This window comes from Lepidochelys olivacea (assembly GCF_965140295.1).
Source record: "Lepidochelys olivacea isolate rLepOli2 genome assembly, chromosome: 2".
Taxonomy (NCBI): Eukaryota; Metazoa; Chordata; order Testudines; family Cheloniidae; genus Lepidochelys; species Lepidochelys olivacea.
Genome location: NC_140412.1, coordinates 200642243 through 200664152, shown reverse-complemented (window position 1 = coordinate 200664152; position 21910 = coordinate 200642243). Strand labels below are relative to the sequence as shown.

General features: G+C 44.6%; 1 protein-coding gene across 5 annotated transcripts in view; it reads left to right on the top strand.

Annotated features, from left to right (window-relative positions):
* Window positions 1-721: 721 nt before the first annotated feature.
* The window catches only part of NR1D2 (nuclear receptor subfamily 1 group D member 2), a gene marked incomplete at its 5' end in the record, with an annotated part of 28941 nt that continues 7752 nt past the window's right edge, over window positions 722-21910 (top strand). Inside the window, 7 exons of one of the 5 annotated variants that reach the window (XM_084620778.1) lie at window positions 6493-6574; window positions 6735-7001; window positions 15823-15951; window positions 16565-16653; window positions 17492-17636; window positions 19180-19808; window positions 21637-21822. In XM_084620778.1, coding sequence (XP_084476904.1) covers window positions 16576-16653; window positions 17492-17636; window positions 19180-19808; window positions 21637-21822 — 1038 coding nt within the window. Of the gene's footprint in view, window positions 1107-6313; window positions 6575-6596; window positions 7002-15822; window positions 15952-16564; window positions 16654-17491; window positions 17637-19179; window positions 19809-21636; window positions 21823-21910 lie in introns of those variants that run through there. The other 4 variants (XM_084620776.1, XM_084620780.1, XM_084620779.1 and 1 more) reach the window with 4 other exon arrangements.

Below are 21910 nucleotides of genomic sequence, written 5' to 3'. Positions count from 1 at the left end.
TATGCTCTGATGTAGCCACGCTTACTGAGAGTCTAGGTGCTGTCGTGTGGGGGCCTAATTTGACGACCTGATACAGCCAAAGGACGGAAAGGCTCCAACACCATTTATTTACCCCAGCCTCTTGTGTTAACCCTTGGGCTGCTGTTCCAAATATCAACAAGGGATGGGACTTCTTACTATGTCCCAGGGAAGGGGCAAAACGAACATTACCTTTCAGTTTGGCGTCAGGCCACGCAGGGAAAGCACAGCAGATGCTCTGTGTGTGTGTGTTGGGTGCAAGCAGCGGGAGTGAGGCCACCAGTAGTTCTGCTCTCCCCTCCCAGCGGCTGCCAGGACTCTGAGTGCTGGTGGGGGCTCCCTGGCCTGATGCCGGCCTGATGCCCCCGCCCCCGCCCCGACCGCATGTAACAAGTTGGGGATGGGGCGAGCACGAGTGCACAAAGTCCTGCAGCCGCGCTGAGGGGCTGTGGGGCTCCCCCCCCCCCCAAACCCCCCCATTGCTGGCCCCTATGCACCCCCAGAAGCACGTGGGTGCGGCCCGCGCCCCCCTCTAGCCCCCAACTCGGGACTGCAGGGCAGCGTGTCCCCGGGCGAAGCGGCCGGGCCAGGGAAGGAGTGGGGAGGCAGCGGCCGGGGGAGGAGCGGGGCCGGCACTGCCCAGAGCGCGAGGAGAGAGGGGGGCCCGCGCAGGGAGGGAAGGGAGGCGGTGGAGGTGAGTCACATGGTCAGTGCCGCACTCTGGCTCTCCCCTGTCTCAGTCGCTTTTGTTGTAAAGGGGAGGCAGCCGAGGAGCAAAGCAGCAGCAGCAGCCGCCCTGCCAGGGGCCAGCCCAGCCGGAAACCTCCCCAGCCAGGCTCTGCTGCTGCTGCTTTGCAGAGAGGCGCGCAGCCAGGGCTGGGGCAGGAGCGCCCGCGCCGCAGAGACAGCCGCGGCACCGTGCCGACTGGCGGGCAGCCTGGGGGCACATGTGGAGGGGCAGCGGCAGCGAGCAGGAGAGTCGGGGGTGTTAGTCCTGCTTGGGCGCAGAGTGGCGCGCCCGCCAGTCCGGAGTTTCGCGGTCCTTGGTGCCGTCTCGCCGGAGGAGGAAACTATGGAGGTCAATGCAGGTAAGAGACTTGCTAAGCTGCTAGTTCGCGGTGCTGAGGTGTGGGTGTGGGTGTGTGGGGGAGCCGCAGGGCGGGTGCTTTGGGGTTAAGCGGGAGGGCGCTGTGTTGGTCACTGTGGGGCGATCTGTGGATTTGGGGGTGGGTGATCAGCGAGCCCCATGTTAGCGCCGGGTGGGTGAGTTCCTGACCGGGGAATGGGGGCATTGCAGGGCGGCTGCCGCTGTCAGGGGAGCGTCTCGCGTCAGCAGAGCGTCTCGCGGGTGGGCTGGGCAGCTGCCCCCATGTTGTGGGGGCCGGGATCCCCCTGGGTTGGGGGGGGGTTGATCCCCGCTTGTGGGAGGGGTGCTAGGTCACCCCTCCCCCCACTCCTCGGATGCTCTTGTCCAGTTGGTGTGGCGGATGTTGGGGAGCCTGGGTTGCTGCGGCTGCCCCCCACGGCCTGATGCCCGTTCCCCGCCCCCCTTCCTTGCGGATCCCGTGGCCGGCGCCTGCCCTTCCTCACATGGACCCCCTTGCCGAGCCATGTGTGTCTTCTGTTTACGTTCCGCGCTGCGTGCCCGCTTATTGGCCGTGCGGGGCTGTGACGTAACGATTGCATAATAGGGCCGGGGCGGGCCAGCTGGGTGGCTGCCGGCGCGGACACGTGAGGCCCGCCAGAGGCCGCTGTTTTGGTGACCTACATTCATCGAGTGTGACGGGACGGGCGTGCGCAGGGGACACGTGGGGCGGAGGAGGCCCGATCCCTGCGGCGCTTCTGACCACGCCCACCGGAGCGCCGGGCGGGGTTTGCACCGTTCTGACCCCGCCCCCACAGGTGTTCCAAGGTTCTGACCGCTCGCCTTTTGGAGTGGGAGGCGCCCCCTTTAGGCGTTGCATTGCGGGCGGGGGCAGGTGTTCTTTTTCCCTTCGGAAGGGGGCGTGGCTAGAACCTTGGAACACGGAGGGCGGCTCCTTTCGGCTGGGACGTGGTTAGAACGCTTGCAGAGTGGGCTTGGGTGGGGGGGGTCTGTCCTGCCGTGGGGGTGGGGGATTGCTGCCCCTTCCCATTCACCTGGTTTATACTCCAGGGGTCGGGTGTGCAGGTGATGGTGGCTGGGCAGAGGAGAAGTGCTGCCCTTGCTCCCCTGCCCACCCGCAGTGCCTGGAGGTTGCCCAGAGCTCTGGTAGGTAAAAGCCATAGGTACTTAGGGTCCCTGAAGTACGGTGACCAGATAAGAAGCGTAAAAAATCAGGAGGGGGTAATAGGTGCTTATGTAAGACAAAGCCCCAAATATCAGGACTGTCCCTATAAAATCGGGACTTCTGGTCACCCTCCCTTGGCATAGGGCTGGCCCCCGGGCGGCAGTCTTACTGGCTCGTTGCAGCATAGCGTGTTGTATTTGTGTGCCTGCCCATGTGATTGGAATGAAGACACATTTAAAATTCTTCTCACGTGGACAGGCTCTTGCAACAGCAGGACTGTAACAGGTGAAAGAGGGGGGCAGACCCGCCTTCACTGATGGTTGCGCTCATGTAATGAGCCCAGCAAGTCAGATGGCTGGACACGTCCAGATTACAGCGTGTTACACAAAAGGATCTCAGGTCCCGCCTGACCGTATGGGAATTAGAATGTCTGTCTGGGCTTTATGGGAAGGTGGGGGAATTACAGCTTTACAAAAATAGCAGAAAAGTAATTGCTAAGTAAGGACGCAATGGTTCCTGCATCCTCCCTTAAAATAAATTGAGTGAAAAGGCTGGGTTTTATTATTCTGTATATAATAGTGGCTGATTATGTAACAGTTCCTGTGGCTCTAGTGAAAAACATCAGGCAGTGCTTTATGAAACAGAATTGACTTTGGAAGGACGCATTTGCTGTGCCAGCAGCTAAATAGCCATTGGTGTGACTGTTTAGAAATTATTTCAGCAAGAGCTGATAATTTAATGTGCCGGTTTTGCTATTTTAAAGATTGTTCCTTTGTCCTAGAATGGGATGATTCCCTTTTATTAAACCTAAATGTGATAATCTTGTACAGTAGAAAATTCTTTATAGCAGAAAGACCAGTTAGCTTTCCTTCTCTTGCCTAAAGTCTTCTCTTTTTACCCTATGTCATTTCAACTATTTTCATTGTTAAACTTTTATGTCAAAGGTGAAAGGAAAACAATCTACACTATTGCAACAACAATAGAGGCTGATACTAAAATAGCATCTAGGTAGGCTGAACTCTATTTTTTGCAAAGATTTAATAATCTGCTGAAATATAAATAACAGGGTTGTCATAATTAATAAGTTATATAACTTCCTGCTCAAAATACATGTTCACATATGATCTGGTGGTAGTATATCATTTGGAATTCTAAATTTATTTGAGAATCCTTTGTGGATATGTCTAAATAAGCATCCAGAACTAGTTTCACATCACAACAATTCAGTTTAGGATAAAATAAAATTCCTTTGTCTTCTATGTTAGCAAATTCTATTTTAAGAGTCAAGAAGTTTATGTCTGCAGCGCTGACTCGCCGATACAATATCAGGACCTGCTGCTTCTGGGAAATGTTTTTTTCTGTACCGCATACGTGGGTTTTTCTGAAATGCAGGTGTATAACCTAGTACTTACAGTTAAATAGGAAAGAATATTAAAATCTGAGCAGAGGATTTCTGAGGAGCCACAGAATCTTCCAAGATAGTCTCAATTTTAATATATTTCTCAATAATATGACAAGTAACCAAAAAGTCCCTAGTATACAGAAATAGTTAGTATACCTAGTGGGTCTTAGATTCACAAGGGGGACTCAGGCGCCTAACTGCCCAAGTCCAACATTTATGCACAACTGGCTTTCACAGAACTAGGGCTCAGCTCCACCCGATCCTGTAGCTGCCAAAGTCCCAAGGCATTCAAGTCCCACTAGTAAAGTCCCCAAGTCTGTGGGTGGGGATGCACAAATCTGCCTAAGGCCTGGCATTGCCAAGCAGCTCAACACCTAACTCAGGCCAAAGCTCCAGCAGCATTCACGAACGAGGAATTCCCTTGCCTTTCTCAGCTGCTGAGCCCAATCTGGTAGCTGTGTTCTGAGTACACCTGCCCCACACAGAAGACCATGGAGGAGGTGTCCTTATATTCGCCTGGTTCAAATCCCCACTCTGCCTGCTGTGGAGCAGGGACCAGGCCTCCCCCTGCCCAGGTGAGTTCCTGAACAACTGGGCTACTGAGTATTCTGGGGTGGCTGTCTTTCAGTCTGTCCTAGTGAAGCAGTTCCACCTTGTATAAATAATTAAATAGCCATTGGGCCAGAGAAAGCATGAGGATGACCGGCCTAGTGGTTAGGGCACTCACCTGGCTTCAAGTCCCTGCTCCAGATCATGGCTTTTGTTCAGTGTGCTGGTGTCTGTGAATCTCTTTTTAAGTGCCTCTCACCATGCGTGTACAGAACCTGAGCGCCTAACTCGAGCCTGTGAATTCTACTAGGCAATAGGGTGCATAAGTTAGGCTCAGCATGGCAAGGCCTAGGCCCCCCCCTTGTGAATCTAGCCCTGTGTCTTTTGGTTTTGAAAACCTCATTAGGAGGGGAAAAGTTAAAATGAATTTGCTGTACAGTACTCCTCAGTTAGGTCCTGTCTTCCACCTGTTCAGGGGAGAAGGAGCAGCTCAGTACCCTCTATCCTATAGGGCAGTAGTGGGCAACCTGCGGCCCGTCAGGGTAATCTGGTGGTGGGCTGTGAGACAGTTTGTTTACAATGACTATCTGCAGACATGGCCGCCTGCAGCTCCCAGTGGCTGCGGTTCGCCGTTCCCAGCCAATGGAAGCTGCAGGAAGTGGTGGCCAGCATGTCCCTGTGGGAAGCAGGGGTTTAATTAAATTTACAAAAGCAATGAAATTCCAAGTTACTATCTGTCTTTGATTCTTGTGCCAAGTATTGCAATTTTTATGTTGTATAGGATCACTCAGTGTTCTAGAAATTATTTATGTATCACAAGGGTATAAAAGAGTAGTGTAGGACAGAGTGGCAGCATTTATCTTCAAGTGTGCTATAATTAACATAAGACACTATGACCCAGGACCTGCTGTACTGACTTAATCTGTTGAGCAAGCATTCCTTGTCATTTGTAGCTTTTACTGGTTTAAGGCATATGCATCATCTTATTCTGGTATGTAATAAGTCATATGTAAAGGGATTTGCCACATCAGTACAAAGGGAGCAGAGAAGGAATTAAACACAGTTTTTAAATTGCTTGGCTTTTGCCAATGAGCTTTTTACACTTACTAATTTTAGTGTGAAATAACAAATGCTTTGTAGTGGCTTTTAAAATATCAGGTCTTGGAGATGACAACTGACTTGGTTCTCAAAAGAAGAGTAAAGAATTGTTTGTATCCTTTGCAAGATCATTCTTTTGGCATATAACCTGGGGAAGGGGCCCTATGAAAAACAAATCTATTTCCATGCCTGAAAGAGAGCAGGTAGCTGTTTTCTCCAAAAGTATCTCAAGAGTTTAAGACTAAACAGCTTCCCTGTCCTGCAAGTGGGAGTGCAGTGCCTTGCAAAGAGCCTGGCAACTGAAACTATATTTAAATGAGCTACAAAGACTTGTAATGTGACAAGTGGTGCTTAAGGAGTTCAGTTCTGGTTTGTTTTTATATTATCTTCATGCTCCATCCGCTTGATCCATTGCTGTGAATACCACCAACCTCCTCCCTATCTCAGGCCTGTATCCTGGATGTCATCTTTCACTTTGCCCTTTGTCTTATCCTAATCTAAATGATCTCTGCTTCTGTCTCCATAACACCTCTAAGATCTAGTCTTTTCTCCCCATCCAGTTTGTACCTCCTACCCTGAACTCCCTTCAGAACATTGCTTCTGAGATCAGGTTTTGATCAGGTTATATCCTCCCAGCTTTGAGTCCCTCCAGTGACTCCCCACCATCCACCACCTCAGATGCAAGCTTTTTACACTTGCTGTTGATCCCATCCCCTGCTTCCTCTTTTATCTAATCTCATTTTCCATTCTAGGAGGTCAGGTGTGAGGGCAAGAGAAGATGGGGTGGAAGGGGAGGTCAGTCGTTGGAAAGCTAATGGAAAGAAATGAGCTTGGGGGAGGGGTTTGAAAGAGGCACATGTAAGGACAACTTGGCATGCTGTGTCAGGTAGTGCCAGCTCAGGGAGTGGATCATTTGCAAGCTGTGTAAGGACATTTGGTATTTTGTCATTACAGTCTTTTCTTTTCCTTCCACCAGGGGGTGTGATTGCTTACATCAGCTCTTCAAGCTCAGCGTCTAGCCCAGCCTCTTGTCACAGTGAGAGCTCAGAGAGTAGTTTCCAGTCATCCTCTTCGCCTGTACCATCTTCACCAAACAGTTCCACCTCTGAGAGCAGCTGTAACAGTAGGAGCAGCGAGGGTTCTGACGGCGCACCAAAGAACGATCAGCTAGATGGTGCCGTTAAAACAAGTCGGTCGAGTGCTGCTGGATTGACCAAGGGCCATGGTGGACTTACAAGTATGTATGTTTTGAAGTATCATCAGGCAGCTAAACATGCACTGTCATGCTCCACTGTCTCAAACTGATGGCTGGTCTTACCTGGCCTGAGGACACCCCCAGCCTTCATTCTGGAGACAATTTTCTCTCCACTCTTAATCTCTAACTTCCTTCCTTCTAGACAGCGGTAGCTATGGTGCTCATTCTCTGGCCAAGATGTTGAGCAAACAGCCTCTTGCTAGACAGAAGCCACAACTTCAGCCTGAATCAGCCATCTTTCCAATCTTTTTTCAACCCTACTCCTTGAGCTCAAGCTCATCACCTCTGCTATGTGCCTGAGTTTTACTGATCCAGGATATGAAATGCACTGATGCCGCTCCCAGACCTGGAACTGCTTGCTCACAGTGCAAAGTGGTGCCAACAGGCCATATTGTCCTTTGGCCCACAAGTAAGTTTAAATCAAGAACTCTCACTAATTTTTTATTTTTTTTATAAAAAGCCCCAACAGTTTTGAAATTATGTTAAGTGCTAAAACAAAGTTTACTGCAAGTCTCTTTGTCCTCCTTTCACTGAAACCTGGCCAAATACCATTTTAAAAGACAGTTTAGTCCACAGTCTCAAACCTAGGAACAAATTCTTATTTACATCAATGTTTATGTTTAATTACTACAGAGATCAGTGGAATCATTTTATAAGTTTATATTGTGGTAGCAGTTAGGAGTCCCAGTCAGGGCCCAGGACCTCATTGCGCTAGCCACTATGCGTGCACACAAGTTCCTTCTCCAGGAACTACGCCAGACTTACACCAGTAAAAATGTGTTCAGAACGTGTGCACTAAGTTCCAGCTACAAGTGATTTTATTTTTTTTAAACCACAAATAAAATAAAATTTAAAAGTTGGTATGGTCAGAACTACAGGGGTGCTGATCGTTGCAACTATACTGTAGGCTTCAGCTTGCTTTAGTTACTGTGTTTCTGCATTATATATTCTTTGATAATCAGAAGTTCAGCAATAAAGGAATTTTTTTAAGCAATCTTTGCAAGCTAAAAGTGATCCCCAGTTGTTTTTTGTTTTTTTTTTTTACAAGAATGTTGACATTGAATAGTGACTGCAGCGATATATGGGTCAGAAGATATTTCAGTAAGCTTTTAATTTGAATTTAGATGTTTTTCTTTTACCCGAGACAAAATATTTTTTGCAAGTCAAACTTTCTGGACAACCCTCCTATTAAGGGGTGCTGGAACAATTTTTATAGTGGGGGTGCTGAGAGACATTGAACCAAATTGTAAACTCTGTACACTATACACTTCAAGCCAGGGGATGCAGCAGCACCCCCAGCACTCCTAGTTCCAGCACTTATGCTCATGTTTTGTGTTTTGAGGGCATTATGAGGCCAAGCCTAAAGTCTGATCATTGTACTTCAAAAAACCTTCAGATTATTTTAAAAAATATTTCTCTCCCACCCAACCCCCACCTAAAATAAATAAATCCAAGATCTTAGTAAGACCTTTCCCCTCCTCTTCTGCTTTGTACATTGTTTGGCAAACATGGAAGCACTCGACGGGACTGCTCATGTACAGAAAGCTGCTGTTTGCAAAATCAGGGCATAAGAACCTGAAAGTGAAATTGGCTGTAAACAAAATTGAGATTGATTTAACTGATTTTTAGGGTGGGATTTTTAAAAGCGCTTAGCAGAGCTATGCAGAGGACAGAAATTCCCTTTCACAAAGGATTTCAAGATTGACATTTGTTCGTGTTCTGTTTAGGGACTAAATATTGTAGCAGGATTAACCTGCTTGCTTGCATGCATGTATATATATATATCTTTTCTAATAGTTTAAGTATTTCGTCTGTTCTAATAGGTTTATAGATATATATTGAAATAAGTTTGGCTGTAATGCTATATCCTGCATGTTAAGTTAAGGCAAAGTTAGTATATCTATATCTGGGACCTTTCACCCAGATAGCAAAGTTGGCCTACATCTTGAGATCTTTTATCTAAATAGTAAGCCACCCATGCATGTCTAAGACCTTTATCTAGACAGATAGACAATGGAAGAATGGTAGGGGTTTTTTCTTGTAGCCACAGACTTAACAGGTACACCACAAGGAAAGAATTGAAATGACTAAAAGAACAGAAATAGTATATGTGCGTATGTACATGTCATCAATTTGCATGAACATATTAGCCTATGGAGTAAGGGTATCCTAACATTTTTGAGGCATATTTGGTCATAGGAGGAAGGATTCCCTGCACTTGAGCCCTATAAAAGAGGTGACCCACCTCACTAGCTTATGCTATCTGTCCTCTACGACTACTAACTATTAGTAGGTTGTACTCATTTTCTTTTCAAACTTTTAAGTTCCAAGGGGACTAGGCTAAGCTTGGTTTCCCTAAACGTTTGTTCTTAGTTTTGTTTGTTAGGTTTTAAGTTTAAGTTAGTTAAGTAAACTCTAAGTTCGCTTTGATAGCTCTTAGCATTAGTTTCTCTGAAGCTCTGCACCACTCACTCAAGAGTTGAGAAATCTGAATGGTTAGAGGTGAGGCTGGTCCTGTGTCTCTCACCACCAGGTCATCAAGGAAGGTTGTGAGTATATTAACCAAAGCTTTGTAGCATATAATACTGTATTACCATATGTATCTTTCGAATAACAGTAATACAATTGTAACTTTGTAACTCTAATTATTTTACCATTTACTTACTATTTCATTGATTTTAATAAAAAGTCTTTACGGCTATATCTGTCTCAGTGTGAGCTTCCTGTCACACCCCCGAGGGTCCTTTGTAAATTCTGTGGAGCCTGATCTGGGACAAGAACTTTTAACTTCTGATCAAATAGATTGGTGAGCCAAAAACCCATACTATCCAAATTAATAATATTAACACACCCTAGATCAGGCTACAGACTGGCGAGCCAGCCAGGAGACTCGAGAAGTATGTGACAGGAATTTTCAGGGATTCCAGGCATCCTTAGACTCCTAAAAATCTCACCTGAGGCATAAGTAAATGGTTAAAGTTACAGAAAGTTAGAGAGCAACATTGTGTGTCTCAGTCACTCACTCTTAAGAGAACAGGAGCCTGATTTCCTGTGACTGCGGCTTGGCAGCAGTCCCAGTATTTCCGGTTCTGTATTGTGGTTTGATTTAGAGTTTTACTTTAGAGGGTTTAAATTTAATCTTGCAAGATAGAGTAATATTATAAACAGTAAATAGTGTTATTATTTAAAGTGATATGCGCTTTTAAGGGGCTTTGTTAAAGGTTGAAGTTATAATGAATGGTACTGATAAGATATTAGCAGTAGCATTGGATCCAATGACCCACACTAGTGGTGGCGGGGGAGTTGATAAACCTAGGTATTAATTGCCACCAAGAAGCTGCAATAATTCAGAACTTGAACGGTTCGAGCTATCTTATTTCAGTCCCCTCAACTCTCCTGGGCTGCACCTCTGATCCATCTGCCTCAGTAGTCCCCAGCTGTTTGTCAGGTCCCGACAGAGGGAAAAGACCTCTTGATCAGCTACGAGCCATCGAGGGAAGAAAGGGCACGTACCCCACCTCTCTATCATTTATTTGGGACTTACTGAACTAAGTGTAAAAACCGGTTTGGGGTATTGTTTCCTGTTGTTTCTGTGAAGGGACGCCTTCAGTTTCAGATTAAAAACAGCAGAGTATTCGTTATAGTTTATTACATAAGCTAGTGAAGTTTTAGAATTAAAATGAGTTCTGTGTTACGTATTAAGGTGAGTGGAGCAAGGGCAAGAGTAGAGTCTGTTGGAGTTGCCCGTAGTATGGCTTTAGAAAACTTTGCCAGAAAAAATACATTCAGCAACATGGAGGAGGTTTAGAACAGTTGAGAAATAGCGAGATGATCTCTGAGCATTGTAACCCATGGGGTTTTGTGAGTGAGGTATTTGATGTAGAAAGAGAGCAGAAAAAAAGAGAGGCTAAACTGGTAAAGGGAATAGCTGTTGAATGTCTGCTCGTGGCTTGTAGTTCGCTGGGAAAGAAATTGAATAAAAAATTAGAGTTACTCAGGAAAGCCCAGCAAACTTTGGATGCCAGCTTAAAATCGCTGGAGGGCTATAAATCAGACCATGGACAGCTGTTGGAAAGAATCAGAGAGTTGGAAAAAAGAGAAGATGTGTTAGAGGAGGATAAAGAATCGATTCCCATCCCTATTGGCGTGGTAGAACCAACGGAGATAGAAAAACCTGCAGGGCCAATTTCTAGAAGTAGGCCAAGAGAATTAGCTTAGGCTGATACAGTACCTTTAGGAGCAGAGTTGGAGATTGAGTCTGAGGAGCCACTGGGAGAGTCAGAAGAGGAAGGTAGCAATGCAGAAGCTAACAGCAGTCTGCAGATAGAAAAAGGAAGTCCCAGGGTGGCACCACAGGAGGTGGAGTTGAGTGGCATCATAGAGGAGGCGACTAGTGATGTAAAGGATGAGATGAGCAGAGCAAAGGGGGAGGAAATATCCTCTCCTCTGTTAGTGTCCTCCCCTGATAGTGAAGAGGGAGTGCCTTTAGAGTCTGTGATTGTTCAGGGACTAGAAGATGCAGTGTCACAAGTGACACGAGTAGCTAATGCATGTGATGTAGTAATCTCTAAGTTACAACAGAGAGATATACAACAACTAAGGAATGTAATTCCTGCTCCTCCGCCCAGTGTTACACTAGTACCATATAGATCAGGAGATCCAGCCCCTTTGGGTGGACATTTATTGGCATTTGAGCAATCATCAACATTGTCTAGGTCCTGAGAATTTCGTGGCCCCTCTACACTCCCTTGGTATATGCTAGTATCACCTGGTGTACGGGTAGAACACCCTACTACACCAGACCTTAACACACTAAGAGATGTCCTGCGTCAGTGTGGAGATGCCTTGAGTATAGGACATAGAGGTTTTACGGAAAATTATCCTGCTCATCCAGGATTATCTCCATTGGAAAGTGCTGATAGCTCAGATGAGGAAAACGTGAATTTGGGTAGAAGAAGTCAAAACAGAGACGTTATAGATTCAAGCTCAGGTAGAAGTCCAGATCCTGATCTGGAGAGAAGATCCTCAGATTGTAATTCGGATTGTCCTGAAGCAGTTGTTACAGACATTAAGACCCTAGATCTGGTAGCTAAGCAAGTAGGAATGATGGAGGATTCTTCAGTTGCAATGCATGCACAACGTGTACAAGAAACAGCAAACGTGTTTGGCTTACCAAGGAAAGATTGAGTTAAAATCTTACAACTCACAGTAAATCGAGCATTATGGAGTACTTTGCCACCTGAGTTTAGGGTAGGAGAGAGATCTTTTAAAGACACAGTAGCCTTATTGGAACACAATCTACATCCAGGGAAAGCTGGTGTGGCCATCCTGTCGAACCTAAGGCAGAGATCTAATGAGTCCCCACATCAGTTTCACCTGCAGTTAAGTGCAGCATGGCACAGTCACACGAAAGAGGAAACAGATGAGCCACCATACGTTAGTTTGTTGGTTAATAACTCTCTTCCCTATTTACGAGAAATGGTGAACATGCATATAACTGATGATATTTCTTTAAAGAGGCATTAGCCTTACTGGCCAAGGCATATTTTCAGGGAGGCCCTAAAATAGGTTGGCGGGGAGCTCCTGTTGCAATACTTCACAAACCACAAACAAATCCCACTGTGAGGATTGAGGGACCTCAATCAGGGTTAGGTCGAGGGGTTCCTAAATTCGCTAGGTACCAGTGTTGGTAAAATGACCCTAATCCACATAATAATCCTGGACCTTCGAGTGGGCATGCCCCTCAACAGGGTTATGCATTTGGATCCTATCTAGGGGCCCGGGACCATGTTCCTTTCTTTTCAGATGCCACACAGAATACTTTACGCCTGCGGAGACCCATGTCACCGCCTCCCCACAAAGATGAGGACTCAGTTGTGATGTTTAAAACAGTGCAGCAGACGCTTGAGGCTCAACGACTGGATATTCGAGAACTCCAAGCATGCGTGAATGAGCTGATGATGGAAGGCCAAGGCCCAGCACCCTAAAACTGTCCAGTGGCCTCCGTTGACCCATTTCCTTCTCTCCGGTGGACAGCCTCTCCTCCAGAGTTGGCTGCCTCCGAAGAGATAGAAGGAGAGCCTGTAGATTATTTGTCTGCATACTCTACAAATTATTCGGCATGATGCCAATCAACCCCAAGCGAAGTCATAGCTCCTTTAGACAGAGATGCAAGCGGGAGACCCACAGTATCTGCAGTGGTAGGTGGCCACCACACGGATTTTATTATAGATACTGAGGCAGCAATCAGTATTATCCATTTTAAGGATCCTAGATCCTCTTCTCTGTCATCAGGGCGTACAAAAACACTTGCAACTTTTGCAAGTAATCAGGTTGTTACCACGCTTTCTATACCCATTGAAGTACAGATAGGTCACCTAAGAGAGGTTCATACCTTTGCGTTGATGAAATTAGCAGACCCAAGGAATTGCCTGTTGGGAACTAATTTCCTATACAAACAGACGTGTTCTTAATTTGGGTAACCAATTGTTGTGCCTTACTGTAGAACAGGCAAAGAATAACTCACCAGTGATCATACCTGACTGTGGCATGGTATCTCCAGTGGTGGACTCTGAGCCTGAGGGTTATGATTTAAACAAAATAGCGGCTAATCATGCGGACCAACCTGAGTTACAGGAGTCAGATGCCTGTTGATGAGTTACAGTTACATGCAGATGCCTTTGCTAAACACAAACATAATTGTGAATATATGGCAGTCACTATTGTTGTAGAAGGAGAAGATATGTCAGCCCAAAGACAATATCCTTACCCAGAACAGGCAAACCCATACATAGAAAAGACTATCAAGTCTTTACTGACACAGGGACTACTACGTAGATGTACTTCCACTGCCAATTCTCCTATTTGGCCGACGAAGAAACCAAATGGTTCTTGGCGTCTCAAAATTAATTATAGACGCCTGAATCAAGTCACACCCACTTGTGCCCCTACAGTGGCCAAGATGCCAGATTTAGTCAAGTCCTTTGATCCAGAGGCTGTGTGGTTTACTTTCCTTGACATCAGTAACAGCTTTTGGACATTGCCGTTGGCCCACATTTCACAGTACCCTTTTGCATTTCGTTTCCAGGGAGTCCAATATTCCTGGACACGTTTACCTCAGGGGTATAAAAGTTCTCCAGCTTTATTCCATGCGCAAATAAGGCAGGCACTGTCTCAATTTTCTAAACCAACTGTTCTGTTTCAATATGTAGATGACCTGTGTTTAGCAACACGGACTAAAAAGGAGCATCTAGAAAGGCTTGATGAGCTCCTACAGATCCTAAAGGAAGCAGGGTTAAAGTGCAATCTGGCCAAGGCACAGCTAATGGCTAACTGTGTCTCTTTCTTGGGTCTCACCCTGACAAAATGGGGTAGAACCCCGGCACAACAGAAAGTAGATGCAATCCAAACATTGCCGTTACCACAGGACCCAACGGCTTTAAGATCCTTTTTGGGTTTAACTGGGTATTACAGGGATTTCATTCCCAATTTTGCTTCCATTGCAGGTCCCTTGTACCAACTATTAAAGAAAAGTGTTTGATGGAAATGGTCTGAGCAACACACGGAAGCAGTATCCCAGCTAAAACAAGCCATTTCAAGGCTCCGGTGTTGATCACTCCTAATCCTGAAATACCCTATCATCTGGAGGTAGCGGTGAGCATGGGAAAATCGGACCTGGGGCCTGTGCTTCATGTTTAAATGTCATCAGTTGAACTTAAGTATAACAATTGTGAAAAGTACCTATTGGCAACCAGTTGGGCCATACAACACTTTTCTTTTCTAATTGGCCTCAGCCCGATCGTATTACACTTATCACACACTTCCCTTCAGTTCTTACTGTCCAATGGGGTAAAAGATGGGCAAGTCTCAAATGCTCACCTAGCCCACTGGGCATTACTGCTGCAAGGGAAAGATATTACAGTAAAACCTATTAGGACACCATTTTTGTTACCAGCTGCCCTACTATATGAAGGAGAGCCACACGTGTCCCGATCTTGATTGATTGGATGTAAGGGGGGAGGAAAAACAAAAGCTTTTCCAACCATTGATACAGGAGACAGATTCCATTATTAGGTATCATTTCTTTGTTGACGGTTCTAGTTATTACCATCGAGGCAAACCTTGTACCGGATTTGGAATCTATGCAGTTCCTCCCGAGGAGAAAGGAGAGCATTGGGAGAAGGCATATTCATGTATTCCACATTTGGCTCAATATGCTGAATTAGCAGCAGTGGCTTATGTGTTGGAGTACTGTGTGCAGTTCTCCATCACCACCACATACCGAAGTATCCGTTTTCAGACTCCGCATGAGTATGCAGTTCTCTCACAGAGTTTCTACCATGTTGGGAGATAAATGGGTTCACATCTTCAGATGGCACGCCTATTAAGTGTGCATCGCTGATGAAATACATCTGCTGTAACAATCACTGTTACAAGGTGGATGATTAAAGTGTAAAAAAAAAAAAAAAAATAGCTCACTGGAAATTAGACCCCTATGCTACAGAAAATGGGAAGGCTGATAAATTAGCCCGAGAAGGAGCCTGATCAGGGGAATTCTGGAAAGAAAAAGATCAGGAATGTTCTGATACTGCCCTAGTCCCAGATGCCCTAAAGCTACAACTAAATTTGTACAGGCTGACATACTGGATTTAAAAGACACACAGAAATTGGATAGGGACTTAGTGAGAGTAATCCTAGAGCTTTCCAAAACAAAAAAGAGAAGGGTTGCTAACAGTAGATCCTTTGTACAAAAGATATATATATGCAAGCAAGCAGGTTAATCGTTTAGGCTACAATATGAACTTTAATGAAACTGCAGTCTCAGGTGGAAAATGGTTCCACTGAAATTTTTCCAACCAGCTCTAGCGCTCAGCATTAGTCCAACTCTGCTCCCCTGAAGTCACTGGCAGAGTTGGCAATGCTGAACACTTTGAAACGTCCCATTCTTTATTATCCAAGCTGGAACAAAACATGCAAAATATAAAGAAAGAGCATAAGAAGTGGCAAGCAAATTGGACTTGGAAAATCCTTTCACCTTTAAGAATGTAAGGTCCTGTTTCTGCAAGTGCATCTCAATGGGGAGGCTCTGTGTGGCTATGGAGGACTGTCTGCATGGAGTCAATTGTAGGATGTGGCCAAAGTTTTTATTAGTAAAAAGGGTAAAATAACTTATTTGTTTGCTACATGTGATTTTGAAGTTAACGGTGTCTTTTAATATTTCTGTTTTTAAGAAAAGATCTTTATTCTCAGTTGGGGAAACTGCAACATTTATATGGGCTTCCTTGTCCTGATGGGAAGACAGATTGAGCCCAAACTTTGGTGACCTAGTTTCCTAAATGATCCTTTTAAAATTCATAAATGTAAGCAGACTTTTTTTTTCTACCATTGAGTGCAATGCTACTTTTATTAAAAATTTAGTGTTAGCCCAGTGTATGTGTGTTCTCCCCATTCTATCCAGCGATTGTTCCTAAATTCATCCCTGCTGAGTCGTGCAGGGTTTTCCTGTGTTCTTGTTTTTGTCTCCTCTCTTTCTTGTACATTGAACTGATTTGCAGTATCTCATTTGCAAAGCACATTTTAAGGGGCAGAAGTGTGTTCTAGGGCTAGGTCTGCGCTTGCAGTGGCATGTAGAATACATACATTGCACACCCAGCTAGCACAGGTATAAATAGCAGCGGAGGCAATGAGGTACTGCTTAGGCAAGAAGACTAGAGACCCGGCTGAACCCTAGGGTATATACCCTCTGCGGCTCTCTATGTGCCCAAGCAGTGCTCCCTATTTATGTTGCAATGTAGTGTCCCACTGCCAGAGCCTGTCCTCACTGCAGGGAAAGGCTCCAGCAGGACCACGCTCTCTTTCATTGGGGTGTATAGCTACATGTACCATATGTACCGCCACCAGTATAGACAAGGCCTATGAGGGAGAATGTTACCATTGGAGTTTCATGCTCACTTTCTTCTGTTCTATTTCTAGAATTTAATGGCATGATCCTCCTGTGTAAAGTCTGTGGGGATGTTGCTTCAGGATTTCACTACGGTGTGCATGCTTGTGAGGGTTGTAAGGTAAAGTATAATGGTCTCCTTTTTGTTGTGGATGCTGGCTAGTTTTCAGATCGCTGGGTAGTTAACAATTGGAATCATGGGGTAAGCAGGTGATGATGTTGAAAAGTTAAATTTATATTAATCTATTAAAACATTAATCTGAGAGAGTTCAAAATATACACAGGTTGCTTTAAAAAGACAAGCTGCTTGGGAATACACCATTCCTTCCCATGGGAACAACTAAACTAGTTGCCTGCGTGTCCACTGATTGATCAAAGGTCTGTTCTCAGACACTGGAACACCATGAATGGTCCATTCTGTGAAGGAGCTTTTGGCAATAATAATGTTATATGAAAGCTATTTTCTTGAACGGAGGAGGCTAGACATTGTGCAAGAGGTGGTCTTGTGGCTAAAATACGCAGCTGGGAGTCAGGAGAGCTGGATTCTATTTCTATCCCTGCCACAGGTATCCTGTGTGATCTTGGGTAAGTCACTTAACCTCTCAGCTCTGCTGGTTCCCTGTCAGTATAACGAGGATAATAAGATCGTAAGTTGGATCGTAAGTTTTGACTGCTGGGGAAACCTTTAGAATTTATTAGTTAGAAACAACCAGTTATATATAGTTGGAAACAACCAGTTTATTAATCCTACCGTGTTCTTCCTTACACGTTATGCTTCACTATGCTAGCAAAACTGTCTGAGAGAAAACCAGTCATGAGAAGTTGTAAGCTGCTATGAGTGGCACCTACTTCTTATGGCTCCGAAAGTATATATGAGGAAGTGAAGCTTACTTGCAAATGGCCGGATCTTCATAGAAGATTTGACATGTATGGTAATAGGCTGTGGTTTTTATCTGCAGGGTTTTTTCAGAAGAAGCATTCAGCAAAACATTCAGTATAAGAAGTGCTTGAAGAATAACAACTGCTCTATAATGAGAATGAATAGGAATAGATGCCAGCAGTGCCGCTTCAAAAAATGTTTGTCTGTTGGAATGTCAAGAGATGGTATGTTCCTAAATTGAATAACAACATTGTAAAAGTGAATTGTGCTGCATTCGCCACCCATCTCAAAAGAGAATGTGTCAAAGATCGTAAGGAGGCAGAAACGGACAGCTGAATCCTGTTGTACTCTGACACTACTGTTGTCTCTTACATGTGGATTAGCTAGTCTTCTCACTGTGTGGCTATACTGAGCGCCATATATAAAGTAGCTAAGAAAGCCCTCCCTTCTCTGAGCATCTGGAGTTGGGATGAATACAATAGGATGCACTACAGCTGCTAGATGGACGGACTTGATGTAACAGTCTTAGTTTATTTTACTGAGTTAAACAATATTTTAAGCTCCTCTGTGGGTATTAAGCTAGGTTTTGATCTCAGTTACACTGGTGTAAATCCAAAATAACATTCTTGGTGGCAGTGGGGTTATTGTGGAGTTACACTGGTGTAACTGAGCTAAGAATCTGAACCATCCTGGCCAGTGTATTGCATACATTTCCTAGGTTTTAATTTTTAAACAAAAGGAAATGTTGCCCAATCTAGCTCTCACTGAAGTCAATGGAAAGACTTTAATAGGAGCTAGGTCAGGCCCGTAGCACACTATCTTTTTATTGTCACTTAACGTAAGGCTATTACGGAGAGTAGAGTTTCAGGAGTAAGTTTTCGGTGCAAGGAGAAAGCACAGAGCTGCAGTACTTTAATGGTAACTGAAACTGCACTGCTAAATCACCGTATGCCTCACTGAAAGTCTGCCTTTTGCCATGGTTTTTAGTGAGGTGCTGAAAATGTAGATTGTTTGGCTTCCAAAGCACAAAATTTGATTGAGCTGAGAACTCTCCCCCCCGCCCCCATTTCACTTTTTATTTCCCTCAGATTCATACTGAACAGGAACAAATTTAACACTCATTGGGCAGGGGAAATTAACTTAGAACTTTATTTAAAAGAATTGTGCTGTCATTCTGAGAATCATTGACTACAACCCATATGGGGCTGTCTATACACAGGCTGGTACCCGATTGATTTAAGTAAACCAGTTTAATTAAATGCCAAACTCCTGGGCAAGCACACGTATGTCGGTTTAAAACTGGCTATGTCGGGTGAACTAGCCCTACAAATGTAAGCTAACGCGATATAAACCAGGTTTAAAGCAATTTCAGAGTGTCCACAGACAAAGTTGCACTGATTTAACTACATCAGTTTTAAAGCACACATTTGGGTGCAACTGTGTGTATAGACCAGGCCTGGTTTAGAATAACCAAGAAAAGGGACATACAGATACTTTTGTTATATTTTTTGCTGCCTTCATTTTACATATAAACAGTGGTGCGTAACAAGATGATCTTGGACCCGATTCTAATGTGACACCCGCTTTACACTGGGTTAACTTTACTGACATCAGTGGAGTTACTGCTGATATACAGCCATGCCAATGAGATCAGGATTAGTGTCTGAGCGTAAAAAGGCAAGATTATCCGTTCTGTGTGTCGTGGTTTTCATGACTGAATTTGGTGTGCACATAGGTAACTAAACCCTTTTTTTCCCCCTTCCTTAGCTGTTCGATTTGGCCGCATTCCTAAACGTGAAAAACAGAGGATGCTGATTGAAATGCAAAGTGCCATGAAGACCATGATGAACAGCCAGTTCAATGGTCACTTGCCAAATGAAACATTAACAGAACTTCAGGAGCAAGCGCTGCCATCGTCTCAAGAAGAGCTTACATCCAAACCCCAACAAGAGCTGGAAGACATCAGAAGTCCATCTCCTCCTCCTCCCTCTGACATTGCGAAGGAAGAAGTGATTGGTTTGGTGACCAGAGCCCACAAGGACACCTTCATGTACAACCAGGAGCAATCAGAAAACCCAGCTGAGGCGAGGCAGCCCCAGAGCGGGGAAAGAATTCCAAAGAACCCTGAGCAATATAGTTTGAATAGCGACTATTGTAGCAGTGGGCTTAGTGACACCCATTATACCGAAAGTGAGCAACTTCTTGCTGGACAATACAAAGGGAGACATGTAATGCATTATCCAAATGGGCGCACCATTTGTTTCACAAATGGCCACAGTATGAACTTTACCAATGGTTATACTCAAAGAATGTGTGAAAAGATCCCAGAAGATGGGTTTTCGGCAAATGAGAACATACATATATACTCATGCAACACTGGAGGGAGAATGCACCTGGTACAGTAAAGTCTGTTGTTGCTGGTTCAGGGAGACTTTTTTGCCATGTTTTTTAATGATCTGTCAATACAGCTGGGGCCAAATGTAGCTCCAGAATCAGTGAAGTTGCACACAGATGAATTTGGTCCATAGTGGAGACCCAGATAGCACCAAACAGAGTTTAGGGGCAAAGAACTACTAGATAGAGATCAACGGCTTACACTGTGTATGGGATTTGAAATCAAGCAATTGATAAGGTTCTTCTAACAAGACTTTTAGCTGCCAGATAGTCTATTTTCAACTAAAGTACATAAAAGATATAGTTGAAAATCGGGTTACAGTAGGTTTCTTGGAAAAGTGAGTCCTATGAATCATTAAGTCCTTTTCCACCCTTTTCCTCTTGGGGATAAAACCTTTAAAATAATTTACAAAGTTAGATGCACTAACTTGAAATATATTTTTAAAAAGTATCCAAGCACAAGTTCTGAGGTGCAACTTTGGCCTCCTGGAAGTCAGTGAGGACTTCAGTGGGGTCAGGATTTCATCTTTAGAGACAATCTAGTTGATTTAAGTCTGTTTTTACCAGGGTCTTTTAGTACTTGCTCACCTTGTCAGGCAGGTCATTTTTTAATTTAATTTTATAGTTATTAGGGCTAGATTTATTGATTTATTTATTTGAGAGCAGGTGTTTTTATGGAAACTACTTAAAACATTTGGATTTGGAGGGTTCTAGGCTGTCCACAACAAACCTATCCTTCTACCCCTACAACAAGTTAAACTCTGAGCCAGTGAAAGGATTTACAAGTATGGGTCCTCCCTTTCTTTATCCCCATTCATCTAGGAGTGTCCAGTAGCAGCATCATACCAGAAAGCATTTCCTTATCGCAGCCTCTTTGATCACCCTAACTGATTTAAGTCAAGCAACAATGCTGCATATTTCCCTCCCTTTGCCCCATTTTTAAATCCCCCCCACCCCTCTTTACCTTGCAGTAGCTGCCTCTTTTCCTTAAAGTAGACTCTCTCTCCCTTTCTAGATGGAACAGACTGGGAGGGGGAACATAGGAAATACTTCAGTTCTTGTTCTGTGATGCTCCATAATTGCAAACCCTCAAGTGCAAATTGGCTACATTTTTCCACCTCCTAGTTTTTGACAATCCTTCAAGCTTTTCTCAGCTTCCTGAGAATCCCCTTATTTGTAAGCTACTTCTTTATTGTATGTGGCCAGTGCCTAGTCCAGTGGGGCTCAGACCTCCAGTTGTAGCTGTAGGCCCTACAGCGTTACTTATCATTCTCAGTCTTGTTAGTCTGCCTAGATTTCAGACAAGCCTGGTGTATCATGATTACTCTCCTAAACTCTGAGCAGAGCTTGCTTGACACTGGGGTTTGTCTTTGTCACAGCTGTCCCTGAGATGACAACGGGATGACAGCCAGGGTCTGAACATGCTTTCCCACCAGCATTCTCTTCCCCGCCCATTCCAGCAGTAAAAGAGCAGTTTAGATTCTTGGATCCTCGTTTACAGTGGAGTAAGTGAGGGCAGATTCAGGGATAACTATAGAAGACAAAGAGAGTGAGATCAGAAATGGGGTGTTCAGTTTCGATTCCCTGCATGGTAGCAGCTTTCCCTAATTACGTTGTTGGAGCAGTCAAAGTTAGGAAAATTTTAAACTGATATTTAATGGAGCTGCATGAAATATCCTTGTTACTTAACTAATGAATATTCCTATTTTATCTGTTGTATCATTAGCATGATGATTTCCTCAACAAGTCTGCTTCTTTCAAAGACTGGTTAAAATGTGGAATATAATTTGAAGAGGGTTTTTTTTGTGTGTGTGTGTGTGGAAATTCTAGGTTTGTCCAATGAGCAAGACTCCCTTTGTGGACCCAAGTAAGTCTGGCCATGAAGTCTGGGAAGAATTTTCGATGAGCTTCACCCCTGCAGTGAAAGAAGTGGTGGAGTTCGCAAAACGCATTCCAGGGTTCCGAAATCTTTCCCAGCATGACCAGGTCAATCTTCTAAAGGCTGGGACATTTGAGGTGAGAATCACAGTAAATGCCTTGCCAACATCCTTCATGCTTTAGATGTTGGGCTGACTGTGCAGCAATCTTACGCCTTATTAATAGA